Source organism: Micromesistius poutassou, assembly GCF_964030765.1.
Source record: "Micromesistius poutassou genome assembly, chromosome: 19".
Taxonomy (NCBI): Eukaryota; Metazoa; Chordata; class Actinopteri; order Gadiformes; family Gadidae; genus Micromesistius; species Micromesistius poutassou.
In genome coordinates, this window is record NC_140289.1 from 12,667,019 (window position 1) to 12,681,054 (window position 14,036).

The 14,036-nt window shown below is 41.9% G+C and overlaps 1 protein-coding gene across 5 annotated transcripts in view; it reads left to right on the top strand.

The window, feature by feature from the left end:
* The first annotated feature begins 364 nt into the window (after positions 1-364).
* Positions 365-14,036, top strand: part of afdna (afadin, adherens junction formation factor a) — an 85,753-nt gene continuing 72,081 nt past the window's right edge. For all 5 annotated transcript variants that reach the window (XM_084483864.1, XM_084483868.1, XM_084483867.1 and 2 more), the window contains exon 1: positions 365-713. In XM_084483864.1, the coding sequence (XP_084339990.1) occupies positions 612-713 (102 nt within the window). In that variant the 5' untranslated portion in view covers positions 365-611. The remainder of the gene's footprint in view (positions 714-14,036) is intronic.

The window sequence follows — 14,036 nt, forward strand, 5'->3', positions numbered from 1 at the left end:
TGCACCAAAAGCAGAGTTGGCCAGAATCCCGCCTGTTCGTGCGAACAGGCGAAAATTGTGTCTTTTGGTGTGAACGCACAGTTAGCAAGAACAATAGTTAAGCGCTGCATGCAACTCTCACCTAATTAACAGGGCAACTGGGAACGGGGGGGGGGGGGGGGGGGCGCAAAACTCAATCTCGCCTAGGGCTACCAAAGGGCTAGAGCCGGCCCTGCCTACATGAAATAGAACTTGAAACGGTTGACTGTGCACGCGCTGCATGCACGTTGAGTTGTGGGCGTTGGGAACGAGCGAGGACGGAGCGGGAGCGCGCCGAGGACGGAGCGGGAGTGCGACAAACGCTGTGCGCAAGGGGAACGCGGAAACACACACACACACACACACACACACAGTAGCTGTCGGTGTTTGGGTCGGCGGGGTGGAACCAGAGGCGAGGGGAGCGACACACTGGACGCTGACGGCTACACGGACGTCGTCGTCGAGCGCGCTGGTTGTTATTGGTTGTTCGGTGTGAAGTTTTATTCTCGTTTGGTTCAGCAACAGATCAACAAACAGGACCAGCTCGTATTACAACACTGCTCCGGATCAGCGTCACACCAACACAGCTCACCATGTCGGGCAGCCGGGAGGAGGAGAGGCGGAAACTGGCCGACATCATTAACCACTGGAACGCCAACCGGCTCGACCTGTTCGAGATCAGCCAGCCGACCGAGGTACGTGAGGTCGGGGATTAGCGAAGGGAGGGCCGGTCCGTCCGGTCCTCCCCCTGGTGGTAGGGAGGCCCAGGGATGAGCGCCGGACGGGCCGGTCCCACGGGTCCACCCCACGGGTCCACCCCACGGTGGTGTCGGGGATTGAGTGGGGAAGAATTTTCGGTGTTTTTCAGGCCAAAATGTGTATAATATCTCCTGGATGACCAGCTGACGGAGGAAGGACGGGAGGCTCGCTGGCTACCTAGCTACCTAGCTCCCTGGCTACCTAGCTTCTTGGCTACCTAGCCTCATAGCTAGCTAGATCATTGAACGGTAGCCGCATACCTGTATGGTGTCAATATGTCGTCATATGTTGTTTCAACACGGTAACATGTACTGAAGAAGCTTTAGTTTGACTAGTACATGTCTAAATGTTCGATGTATGTAACACGAAGTACTTACTGAAGTTGGATTTATTGACCAGCTAGCCAGGGGCAGCAAGTGCATGAAATGGTTCCCAGCCTAGTGGGCTGTTTTGATACGTAAGACAACCTAAACACAGAAAGATAGAACAGAGATACATATGCCGGTAGGACACGGATCGGTAGATGGATAAATAAAAAAACACCCTGGCATTGCAATCATGTTTCTTGTGTCATGGTCCTGGAATGGCCATTTGAACATGGGCTGTAGTGGTCATGTTAACATGGGGCATGGGCTGTAGTGGACATGACGAACATGGGCTGTAGTGGTCATGTTAACATGGGGTATCGGCTGTAGTGGACATGACGAACATGGGCTGTAGTGGTCATGTTAACATGGGGTATCGGCTGTAGTGGACATGACGAACATGGGCTGTAGTGGACATTTGAACATGGGCTTTAGTTAACATTGACTGTAGTGGAAATGATGGCTACGAATATCCCATTGATAAAATATATACATCAGGGCGCTAGACGACAACGCTTCATCTGAGGTAACGGTAGGCATCATCAGGATGGCCAAATATGGGATGAGCGTATTATTGTTTTTCGTACATTATTCGAATATTCCGGTAGCACTTTGACAGCTGCCGTCCAGTGTGAGGATACGCAAGCGACCCCCCCCCCCTTGGTATAAAGTATTGACTCAGACAATTGTTAGGGTTATTACACTTTTGATTATCCATTGTTGGAGCAAGATTAGGTTGTAAATACAATAACTTGTTAATTAATGTTTTAATTAATCTGATTTAATATTTTGCTTATCGTCTTTAATGCACCAACCTCACCATGCCACCTTTTTTGTATGTGAAAATATACTTGGTAATATTATTTTGATCAATTATATACTAGCACACTCATCCCAGATGCTGCACCACACCTAACCCTAAAAAAACAAGTTTCTTAAACGAGCTGCGCATGTTTACTCTGTATTTACTCTCGGTAAAACAGTGATCTTAAGCAGGGAGCGAATGAATGAGACATTCCGCGTTGTGATCTAAAAAGCAAAACGATGCAGTTGAAGCGGGGGAAAAAAGAGAGGCAGTCCCAGGCCGCTGAGTCTGCCTTTTGCTCCCTGCTCTTGATTGTTTTAGCATACACAAAAAAAACAAGAATCACAACAGGCAGGGATAACACTCGCACACACCAATTCATGCTGGTGAAAATTTAGTCTATGCTGAACAGGCATGGGCGATTCGCGAACGATTCGGTCAGAACGAACGAATCCCGAAGGTGAACGATGAGAACTGATTCCCAAAACAAGAGAACTGATTATTTTTTTAAAATTTATTTTCGAAAATATGGTTACATAAATAAAAGATACAAATGAACAGAGCTTTGTCTCGCCTCGACTTCATATTGATTGAGTCTAAAACGTTCTCATGGTGGTTGAGGCCGCTTGGGCTATTCTTCTTAAAACCACACACGTGTAATGCTCGAGTGGCGTTGTAGGCTAATGCTACAGAAATTAGCTGTTTTCCCGAGCACTGTCACCGTCTGAGATCTTCTGGTGTTTTAAAAGGCGTACCTCATATTTACAAGCAAAGTGGTGACGCCAGACACCTGAGATTCCCTGCCAAATGACGTAACAGACCATATGACTTAACGAACTGAACAAACTGAACGACCGAACGAATCAAAAAAACGATTTGTGATAGTGAAGGGAACTGAAAGAACTGATTCCCAGAAAAGAATCGTTTCGACCATGCCTAATGCTGAATGCATCATTCACATGCATTTAACATTCGCTTTACCAGCCACATTGTTGTCATATTGTGAAAAATTCAGCAGAGGCGCTGCACCTCGCCTATAGACATTTTAACCCAACGAAAGCTCTATAGAGGCCGACAATCTTAGGAAATCCCTAATCCATCACCAGAAAATGTAGTTTAATTGGAACGGTCAGTAGCCCTGGTTTCTGATACCCATATACATAGTATGGAAAATGCAGTATGCTAAAGATAACAGGATGTTGTACTACATCCGGTCGCATTTAGCATTATGCAAACCAGCATGCTTTTCGGCTATTTTAACCCACAATCCTCTGAAAAGCAGAAGATGCGTCACATTGACTGAGCCCACGAAAGTCGATGGCACTACAGGTTTGCTTATCAGTGAAATCACCTGTACAGCATGTCCCAATTATATGCATACTGTGTGCAACAGTACGTACTTTGTAAAAGTTGCTGCAGTACGTACTACAAGTAAAAAGAGAAAGGACTGCAGCGATTTGGACTGCAGCCTATACCCTTGGAAAATAATTTTCTGATGAAGCATTGCTCCAATATGTAGCGCCACTTTTCCAGGACAAGACAAGTGTGTTTTTTCGCAGAATTTTGGAGATATGATTGCAGCGTATTATACTTGCACATGTGCAAGTTATCAATATTTGTCTTTGTGCACAAACTTTTTTTAATAGCCTATGCGATCAAAATGGTCGCACTGTACATCGCTGCCTAATCCAATGTCTAATCCTCATACATAGCTCGGTTTGGTCAAATCAATTGAGTCAGGCCCAAATCTTAACGAGTAAAAGGGCAGGCATAGAAAATTTTCCACATTCATTGAAAACTTTGAACTTGTATTTGTCGATTCCATTGTCTTTTTTCATCCCTGTGCCTTTTCTGGCGTCTGTCATTTAGAATAGCGCCAGTGGGTGTATCATGAGGTGGTTCTGGTGTGGTTTTGTATTGGGATTATTTGAAGTACTCCCATATGTTTTGAAGCAGTATAGAAACATTTACCATTTGCCAAACTCTGTCACACACACCAAAGTGTCTGAAAGCAACTGACATCGTCCATACATCTGTCAAAATATTGTAGTTTTGCTTATTGAAGCATTATTAAAATTAAACATTTGTTTTCACAAATGTAACAGTTTAAGAAAGGAAAACAAAAATAATTAAAGCTGCCAAGCCTGAGCCGACCGCCACGCCACGGACACGCCCTTCAACGTACAGTCACAAAAGCATCAAACCTAACCCTAACTCTACCGACCAATAAACCATCAAACCTAACCCTAACCCTACCGACCAATAAACCATCAAACCTAACCCTAACCAGACCATGATGCAGTCCATAAACCTAACCCTAACCTAACCATTAAGTTTGATGATTGGGTCAAGTTAACCCAGCCTTTTGGCGTTCAGTGAAATTTTGACGATTTTTTTTATTTTTGGACTGTTGCTATAGCGCCACCTTTAGGCAGATTTAGATACAGTTTCACCTATGTGCCTTAGACGATCCCAAGTTTGATGATGATTGGGTTAAATTAACCCTGCCTTTTGGTGCTAATTTATTTTTAGCCTCTGGCGGCCATGTTGTTTTGGCAATCAAGTTCATATTAACTGATCAGTTGAAACTTTGGGCCCTAACAGCCACTGTGTCGGTCCCGCTCAAATCAAACATTGTGTCTATGAACTGTGGAGATTTTAGTGACAGGCCACGCCATGAAATTCCATTCAAAATGGCCAAATTTGACGGCACGCCACGGACACGCCCTTCAACAAAAACAGTCACAAATAGCACGGTGTTCATTCAGCAACATTATTCAAGTGTACTGTCCAATTTTGAAGCATATCCGATAAATTCCCTAGGAGGAGTTCATTCAAATACAAGGCGAAAAGGTGTTATACGTGCCTACCGAGTTTCATGCATATTGGTGAAACGTGGTGCAAGTTCCTGTAGGGGGCGCTACAAACACGACAAACACAAAGTTGGGTTCAACTTGTTCAGAATTTGATTCCGAACAACTTTTGCAATGGAGTCATCATCATAAGAGTCCAACTTGATGTTGATATGGCTTTTCGCGTTTTTTTGACTATTTTTAGCCTCTGGCGGCCATGTTGCTTTGTCAATCAACTTCCTTTTACTTGAGGAGTTGGAACTTTGGGCCTCAACAGCCGCTCAGTGCGTTTACATGACACTCAAGAAAGTCGACTTATTGGCTTAGTCCAACTATGATTGGATTACTAAGATGCATGTATTCACCTTAGTCGAGCTATACTCGAATCGAATTGGCTTACTCATAGTCGAGTTAAGACCCCTAGATAATGCGATTCATAGTCGAGCTAAGCGTGCATGTAGCCAATCGAATTGGCTTATGCGTTGATTCGCGTTCTGCCCATGCTCAAGATCTTTTCCCGGGGCCGTGAGCCGGAAGTAGAAGGAGACGATAGTCTTGTTGTTGTTGTCCCTGCCGTCGGATAAGGGATAACGAGGAACAGCGATTTATTTAAAAAGGTGGCGCAGAAGATGGAGGAAGCCAGTGAATGTAGTTACCCCTATAAGAATTGTGTCCCAGCCGTGGGAGCGCGCATGGCATGCATTCATTAAAGGTGGAAGCACATGGACACTACGCTTCCATTTCACCCAAGGCTGCATTAAAAGTACATGTTTTTCTAAATGTGGGTCATCAACGAGGTTGTAAAGTAGTAATTTCGGGCACATCTAAATAAATGTTTTTTTTCTCCCGACGTGTTTACGATCTTTATTCATTCATTGCACCGCGGCGGGTAATGTATACGGACGGGCGGCGGAGGGGCTGCTCCGGTGGGAGAAAGATGTTTTCAGCAGACAGCTGTCAACTAACTTTGGGTCGGCGATTTATTTAAAAAGCTGGTGCAGAAGATGGAGGAAGCCGGTGTCGTGCCAATGTAGTTACCCCCTATAAGGAGTGTATCATCATCAAAGTGCATTCAGTACACACTACGCTTCGATTCAACCCAAGGCTGAATCAAAAGTCCATGTTTTTCATCAACGAGGTTGTAAAATAACTACAATCTTTATTCATTCATTGCGCAGAGGCCGAACTGACGGGGGTATTCTCTGATATTATGAATCTTACAGACTGCGTCAGGTTCTCAGACTCTCTGGTACTTCCACAACAAGTAAAGACTCCTAGTCAGGTTTATCTCGCCCATGGGGAAAAGGAATTGGGGGAAATTAACTTTGGCTTTGACTCTCTGAAGTCCAGATTGAAACGCGACATGGAGGAGAAAGCGATGTTTCAGCAGACAGCTGTCAGTTCACTTCGGGTCCATATCATTTCTCCGACGCTCCATTGTTCCGTCCTCTCGGTCATATGCGGACTGCTCCGCCGGCAGAGCAGCCGGAGGAGTCGGCATACGACCGAGAGGTCGGAACAATGGAGCTTCTGAGAAATTATATATACCCGAAATGAACTGACAGCTGTCTGCTGAAACATCACTTTCTCGAATGAGTTTGTTGTTGCTGGTGACGTAAAGAGGTCAACCGGTGGCTCTATTACCACTAGTTGAAATGGGCACAGCGCCACCTATCGTACCGGGGCATGACACGCTTTGGCCAATGAATCGATGTACTCACCGCCATGTATACATGGACAATTGCAGTTGTCCAATTGAGGAGCATAATCGAGCTATGGCTTTAATCGAATTAGGCTGTGCATGTAAACGTATTGACTGTCGGCCCCGCTCAAATCAAACATTGCGTCTATGAACTGTGGCGATTTTAGTGACAGGCCACGCCCATTTCGATGCCACGCCCTATTTGAAAATATGTTAGTGTAGGTGTATCTTGTTCAGAATTTGATTATGAACAACTTTTGTATTGGGGTCAACATCATAGGAGTCCAGCTTGATGTTGATATGAGCAATTAACTATTTTCGCGGTTTAAACCACGCCTGTTTTAGAACTCATTGGCTCATGGGTGCTTTAAACTTTATTGTACAGACTAATCTTTAAGTCAGATTGAAGATAATGGTCCATAGATGATATGGGCTAAAGGATTTTTGTCAAAGTCGAAAAACCTGGGATCGTTAAGCAATTTACTGTTAACTAAATTCAAAATGGCGGCAAATCTGGGAACCGGAAGTCATAGGTTTTTGAGGCATATTTGTTCAGCATGTGGATATGCATGTGTGAGCAAAGTTTCATGAGTGTAGGTTAAACCGGTTACGAGATATGCTTGTGCAAAATCTGCATTTTTGGACGGTTGGTATAGAGCCACCTTTGGGCCAATCAGTGTAATATTTGCTGTCTGTTAATCTTGGGTCAACCTCTACAGGTCTGGTAAATTTCATAAAAAGCGTGCGAGCGGTTTAGGCTGTGTAATGCAAACGCGGTGGAATATAAATAATAATAATCGTAACACTAAGAATTACAACAAGTTGCCTTCGCACACTTTGTGCTTGGCACCTAATTAGATTTAAATTAATTTAACATAGCCAAATTTTACATTGATGGTTGACCCTCTGCTAGAGAAAAATAATCTAGCTGACTCGAAAAGCCCCTGCCATTTTTCATTCACACCGAACAGGAAGGAACGGGAAGCCAGCAGGAAGTGTCTGCTGTGTGGAGATAGGAAGACTTCCTGGGGTCTTTTTGGAGAGGGACAGCAGAAAAGAATGACGGAAAAGAATGGCTTTTCTTTGGTTTGTATAACCAGTTGGAAGCTGCTTTCAAAATCACTGTCGATAACTTAAAATTAAAAAAAACAATTAGCATTTTGAGTAGATCTAAAGATGTTAAGAAACGTTCCCAAACTATTGTTTGTCTTTAAGTGAACCCAACTTAAGTGGTCTCCATAGTTACTGCTCATGGCAACTTTGTGAGCCTTTTTTTAAGCTAGTAGTATTGTTGTGTTGGAGCATTATAATGAGGGATGTTATGTATTTGAAATGCATCATATGCTAAAAGTGTCTGAGAAGCTTAACTTGGACACAGCCATCAATATTAAATGCTTAGAAAAGAGAGCTCCACACACAGCATGGCATTAGCCTGTCAATGTGGCATAACAAATAGATAGGGTCTTTAGCAGAGTAAAAATAACTTACATATGCAGGTATTGCGCATAATGTAATAGATTCCCGCAGATCTAGCACTTGTAATTGCATGGAACACTTGCACCAGTGCGTAATGCGGGACTGGGCAGAGCACTGCATCAGACTGACCAACCACCGCCCTGGAACACACCTACCACACTAAAGAGAAACATGTTTACAATAGTGTGGATTGCTTTGCAACCACACTAAGCAACTCGCAAGAGGCATGCGATCGACAAATCTGTAAAAGTGAGTGTGGATTACATTTTACATAACAAAAGTGAAAAATCTGCATTAGTGGATCGTGTAATATGTGTGGATTACCAAATATTTGTGGATCACGGTAGGTGAAATTGAAACGTGAATTGGGTTACGCATAATAAAGTCCAATAAAAACGTCCACAAATAATAATTTTATCTTGCCCATGTTAATAGGTTAATAGCCTATAAAAGCCTAATGCCATTGATGTAAGCCAGTTAGTGAGTGCTAAACAAGTGAAGTGTACTAATTAAGTGCTGTAGGCTAGATCTATAGCCTATTGATGTGATTTAAGAGCTATAATTCTAGTGTAATTTGTTAAAAATGGCAAACTCATCTGTCAGGAATCAGTGCGTGAAATGTAAGATCTGTTCCTAGTTGACTGAGCTGTATCAGACAATTTAGCAACAACCAGGGCATCTCTTCTCTGATTGGTTAGAGGAATTCTTGGCTGTTGTAATGCACATGATGATTTATTTTCCTAACCCACGATTGTTGACTGCGAGAATATAACCAACCCTGAATCATGGCTGTGTGATATGGACAAAATTTTCTATCACAATATGTGTAATTTTATATCTCTAATGATATATGTAAGGGATAATGTATAGAACGCCGGTCATTATCGGGGAAATAAGCTTATTTTCTATAATGACTGGAGACTTTCTATACATTATCCCGCTTATTACACAGCTACTTGCCAAAACTAAAAAATAACTTGAATTTGAATAACCACATGACTCATGTCTAATTTTAATAATCCTATCAACAAAATACAAATGAAAGGCACTTTTTCTTTTCTCTTATTTGGAAGTAACGTTGAGCAGAACTGTCACAAATGAGGGGAAAAAAAAGGGATATTGAACATATTGAACAAAACTAAATAAATATTAAAGTAAAAAACACTGTTTCAAGTCTCAAATCTCAAACAGTGCAGCAAAGTACATGAAAATAAAAAGTTAACATCACTCGGTTTCATAAATCTCCAGTTCTGCAGTCAGGTACCTGAATAAGTACAATCTCAATATCAAAAACAAATATAAAAACACCAAGTTTCTGAAAAAAAGAAAACTAAAGAAGTATCCCCCACATTTTGAAAAATGAGGTTCAGGCTCTGGGTGTGTGTTTTTTGGAGCCAGTCAGTGTTTGGGCTGTGGGCTGTGTGGGGAAAAAATGTAACGGAGATATTGGGTGGGCCAACCCTGTGTATTTAGGTTCACTTGTTCTTTCTCGCAAGGACAATGGAGGTCCAGGTTCCAACCGATCTGCTGGCCTCAGCCTCACTCCCACAATGCAATGATGTCCGCTGTCTGTATATCTGTATGTGTGAAAGGCAGACAAAGAGTGTGTGTGTGTGGTGTAAGGGATAGAGAGCTGGTATGTGTACATTTGTCTTTGTAAGCCTTGTCTGTGTATCAGGCCTTTCCCGCACTCTCTATCATCATGTTATGCCGGCAGTGTAGCCATGGTAATGAATGAGTGTGTGAGGAGTCCGTACTCTAGGTGAAGTCTACGCTGAGCCTGCTCAACGAGTATGGACTGGCACATTGTATCTACAGCATGGTCTGCAGACGTCTGTTTTGAACCATGGATGAGCCGTATGATGGCTGGGTAGATTGCAACAGTGTCTGTTTCTAGAACCGGTCAGCGTGCCGAAAATATCCTCCTCCAGAGAAAGCCCCTCCCCATTTGATAGATGGATAGAGATGATCAACATTTATGTTTTTAATTTTTTCTTCAGCCATCTTCATAATGGGGCTGAACGATTTGGGGAAATAATCGAATTGTGATTATTGAGAACAATATAGCGATTGTGATTTAGTGTGCGATTTTTATTTTTAAAGTTCCTTATGTTCTGTATTACTCACTAAACACAAGCAATTAATCATTCTATAGTATGACAAACACAACATTGGAAGCAGTCAACATATAAACTGCTCTTTCCTTTAGGGCAGGCCTATATGCTGAGATGAATTGATATAAGATCTTTATTTAACTATTGAATTGTAAAAGAAATACTGGGGGGCGTGCTGTATCAATTATCTGCGGCTTTACCAAAGCCGTTGACCCGGCCACGTGTTGAGGGGTGTTATGTCTTTCCCTATGAACTCCGCTATCGCCTGAGTAATTTGAATCCCTGGTGGTCGGGTTTTTGGCACCGGCACCGGTATCGGGCCGTTAATGGCCCAGTACACTGGATCGGTTTTCGGAGGGGAGAAAAAAATATGATCCGATGCATGTAACGTGTCACGTGACAGCAGTAGTAGGCGATTAGTCGCATGCGCATGAGAGCTAGCTGTTGAACGGTCATTTCAGCATACATACTATTCATATTCATATTCATACTATCACGCTCCAGTTTGGGCTAAAGCTGATCACAGCTTAAAGTTTTGTGATCGCTATGCTATCGCAAAAGCTAACCATTTTGGACGTTGCAGACGTCCAATCGATTAAAGTGATTAATCGATTGGAAATGTTATATATCGGGCATTTGTGTGTGGGTACTCCCATTTATATGGCTAAAGGCTAAGTGCTTTTTACATATCCTATGTACTTACGGTAGAATGCTAACAATCGTTTTCACGTCATGCTATCTACACAAACTATGTCATATGAAAGAGACCCAAAGGAGTCCAACGGTATAAGCCTTATCCTTTTGTGAGCTTATCTTGATTAACTAGATGTGAAAGAATAACGTCAATAACACTATTCCTGGTTACTACAAGTGATGACACACACACACACACACACAATTGATTCAACCATTTCAAACTATTAGCTTTAACAGCTCAGTTATTCTATATTTTATCTAAAATGTATGCAAACTTTATCACTTTAACTCGTCACTTTATGTTTTCCTGGAGTGGCTTCTGTGCTGCTGTGACCGATTCCAAGATCTGGATAGATAAACACTTTATTTATTAAGCCGTTATAGCAGCTCACATCAGACGGCATCAAAATAAAGTGTAAATTGAATGAATGAACAAATGAAAATTAAATGAAATACACATCTGAAAAAACGTAAGAACATTACAGTATGTTTTAACATCCCCCAGCCTGACTCTGATCACCCCGATCAAGCCAACCGGAGGAGGATTTGTACAATCTTATTGCTACAGGCAGAAAAGATCTCCTACCTGGCTGTCTTGTCCGGTAGATACAAGTTGCTATGTCTTTTTGTCTGCCGCCAGGACCTGTGTGATGACGAGATCCCCACCTTGTTATTCTGTGATGAGCTTGTGCAGGGGCAGGCTTTGTTCAGTCTGTGCACTCATCAGGGCCCTCTGCTTTTTCCAACTGTATGAGAATGTGCTCACTACCTTCTTGCACACTCCTGTGGCCCGGGAAACCCGAGTTTCATTATGGACACTTCATGTGTGATCCGCTGTTCGTCGTCATGCATACTTGATGCGACTCTTTTAAGCCACAGCACAAAAGTGCGTCCATCAGCCAGGCTGCGATTATTTCCCTGGTGTGGCCTTCTGGGAAATACGAGTTCTGGGGGAATTTGCTTTGCAGTTTCACTCAGTCAATGTAATAGATTGTAAGGCTTAGGTATGGTTCTGTGGTACAGCTTGACCATAGATCAAAAAAACTAAAAACACATTTACTATCAGTTATTTATTCAATCTAAGTGTTGTAATTGGTTTTGTTCCAACAACTGACTGAATAAAATACTTCTAATCTCTAACATTTACTTGCCACTGGAGCGCATGTACTTTTTATTAATCCATTTTGATAGGGATGCACAAGAACTTTGTTCTTTTTTAACCAATACCGATATCCGATAACTTTCAGCTCCTATAGGCTGATACCGATAACACACAAGTATAACACATATACATATATGATCATGACCTAAGATCATGACACTAATACTATGAACAAACCCAAAAACATTTGGGTTTTTATTTTTACACTGTGACAAATGTAGTTGATATCTGTGTTTAACTGAGAAAACAGGGAGTGGAAGGGGGGTGTGTGTGTGTGTGTGTGTGTGTGTGTGTGTGTGTGTGTGTGTGTGTGTGTGTGTGTGTGTGTGTGTGTGTGTGTGTGTGTGTGGTGTGTGTGTGCTGTAAACTTGATGAAACTAAGAATAAAGTACCCAGCCTGTCAATAATCGGCGGCCGCTTCATTCCGACCTATAAGCAGACTCACTGCCGGTCAAAGGGAAGGGTGTTACCCCAGAGAGAACATCGACACTGGAGGGTCCCCTGTGCTCCTCGACTACGTCTGGGAGCCGACAGCAGGAAAAGTGTAACATAATAATAAAAAAAACATTTTCATATCGGCCCGATAATTATCGTGCACCCCTACATTTTGACATTTAATCGGATAATTATGACATTTTATCTCAATGATTTACCATGGGGATATTAAAGGTCAAGTTTTCATCTTATTTTTTTGGTTACTGATGGTAATGTGATCTTTCTATGGTTTTCATTTTGATTCATGGATTACATGATTCCTAGATGTGAAGATGAAGGGAGTGTTTCGGACCAGGCTACTCAGATTTCCCGGAGGTGTCAGCTGTTTGACTAAGTGAGGAAACATGTTGGGCCTGAAAAAGGATTTGTACACCTCACTCCGATCTCCAGAAATATTAGAAACATTAATTTGTGTGTTGCTTATAACCCAAGCGCAAGACGGCAAGAAGAAACAATATAAATTCTGTTACTGTGTTTTACTACTACTATTGCCCAGTCATACGTTTCGGAGTACTTAACACAGACCCTTCATTCTTCATTCTCTATCTCTCTTTCTACCCAGAATAGGTCTCTTGGTCTACTTTATGAGCTCTAGTCAAACTGTCACCAGAGAAGTGGCTGTGTCTGGGCTGCCAAGACATCACGCCGTATATGACTCACCCGTTGTTATGGTGTCATGTTCTCACCACATTAACACAGTGCATTCCTGGCAATTTTGTCATGTGCTGAATGACTTTGCGAAGCCTGTGTTACTTTATAAAATATATATATATTATTTTTTTAATATAAATATAAACAAGTTTAAGTGTTGGAAATACTTGCAGTGTTACTGACCATTTAGAATTAATGTTTGATGTGAATTTTGGTTTCAATTAATTAAAATAACTCCGAAAAATAGTACTTGATACTTTTGGTCAATACCTGACCAAAAGAAGATTCTAATTAAACTTATGGAAATGTTTTTTTCTATTACAAAGCATTTCAGAGCTCTAAATAATGTAATTCTGCATATTTAAAATGTTTACCAATAAACACTCCCAGCAAAAGAGTAGATTGCCCCAGGGCACAAGAAACACCCCTACAAAGGAAACATTTGATTCTGTGGTGAAAAGTAATAACTGTTTATTTAAGTTAATGGTACAGTGTGTATCATCAGTGGTATCTACCTAGTGGAACCGACTTGGCAGAAATGAAATGTAACATTCACAAGTGTTGTAAAGTGTATAATCTCATGAAATAAGTATCGTTGTTTTCATTCCTTTAGTTTGAGCTTTTTATATCTACATGGGGAGCAGGTCCTCATCCATGGAGGAACCATGTTGTGCCACCATGGTTCTACACTAGCCCAATAACAGACAAACGGCTCTAGAGAGAACACATTTATCAAAAAAATATACTAATTTCGAGTGTGACTATTTGTTGAGCGTGAAATCTGAAATCAGCTTTCGCATTCAAGTGTCAAGTAGCTGCTATGCTTGCGGTTTACAGTAGTGTTCGGTTAAAGGAGAACTCAACACGATTTTTAACCCCATTATTGTTTTCCTGAGGGTCACCCCATGTTGAGGTAAGCTAAAAACCAGACGAAAATTGAT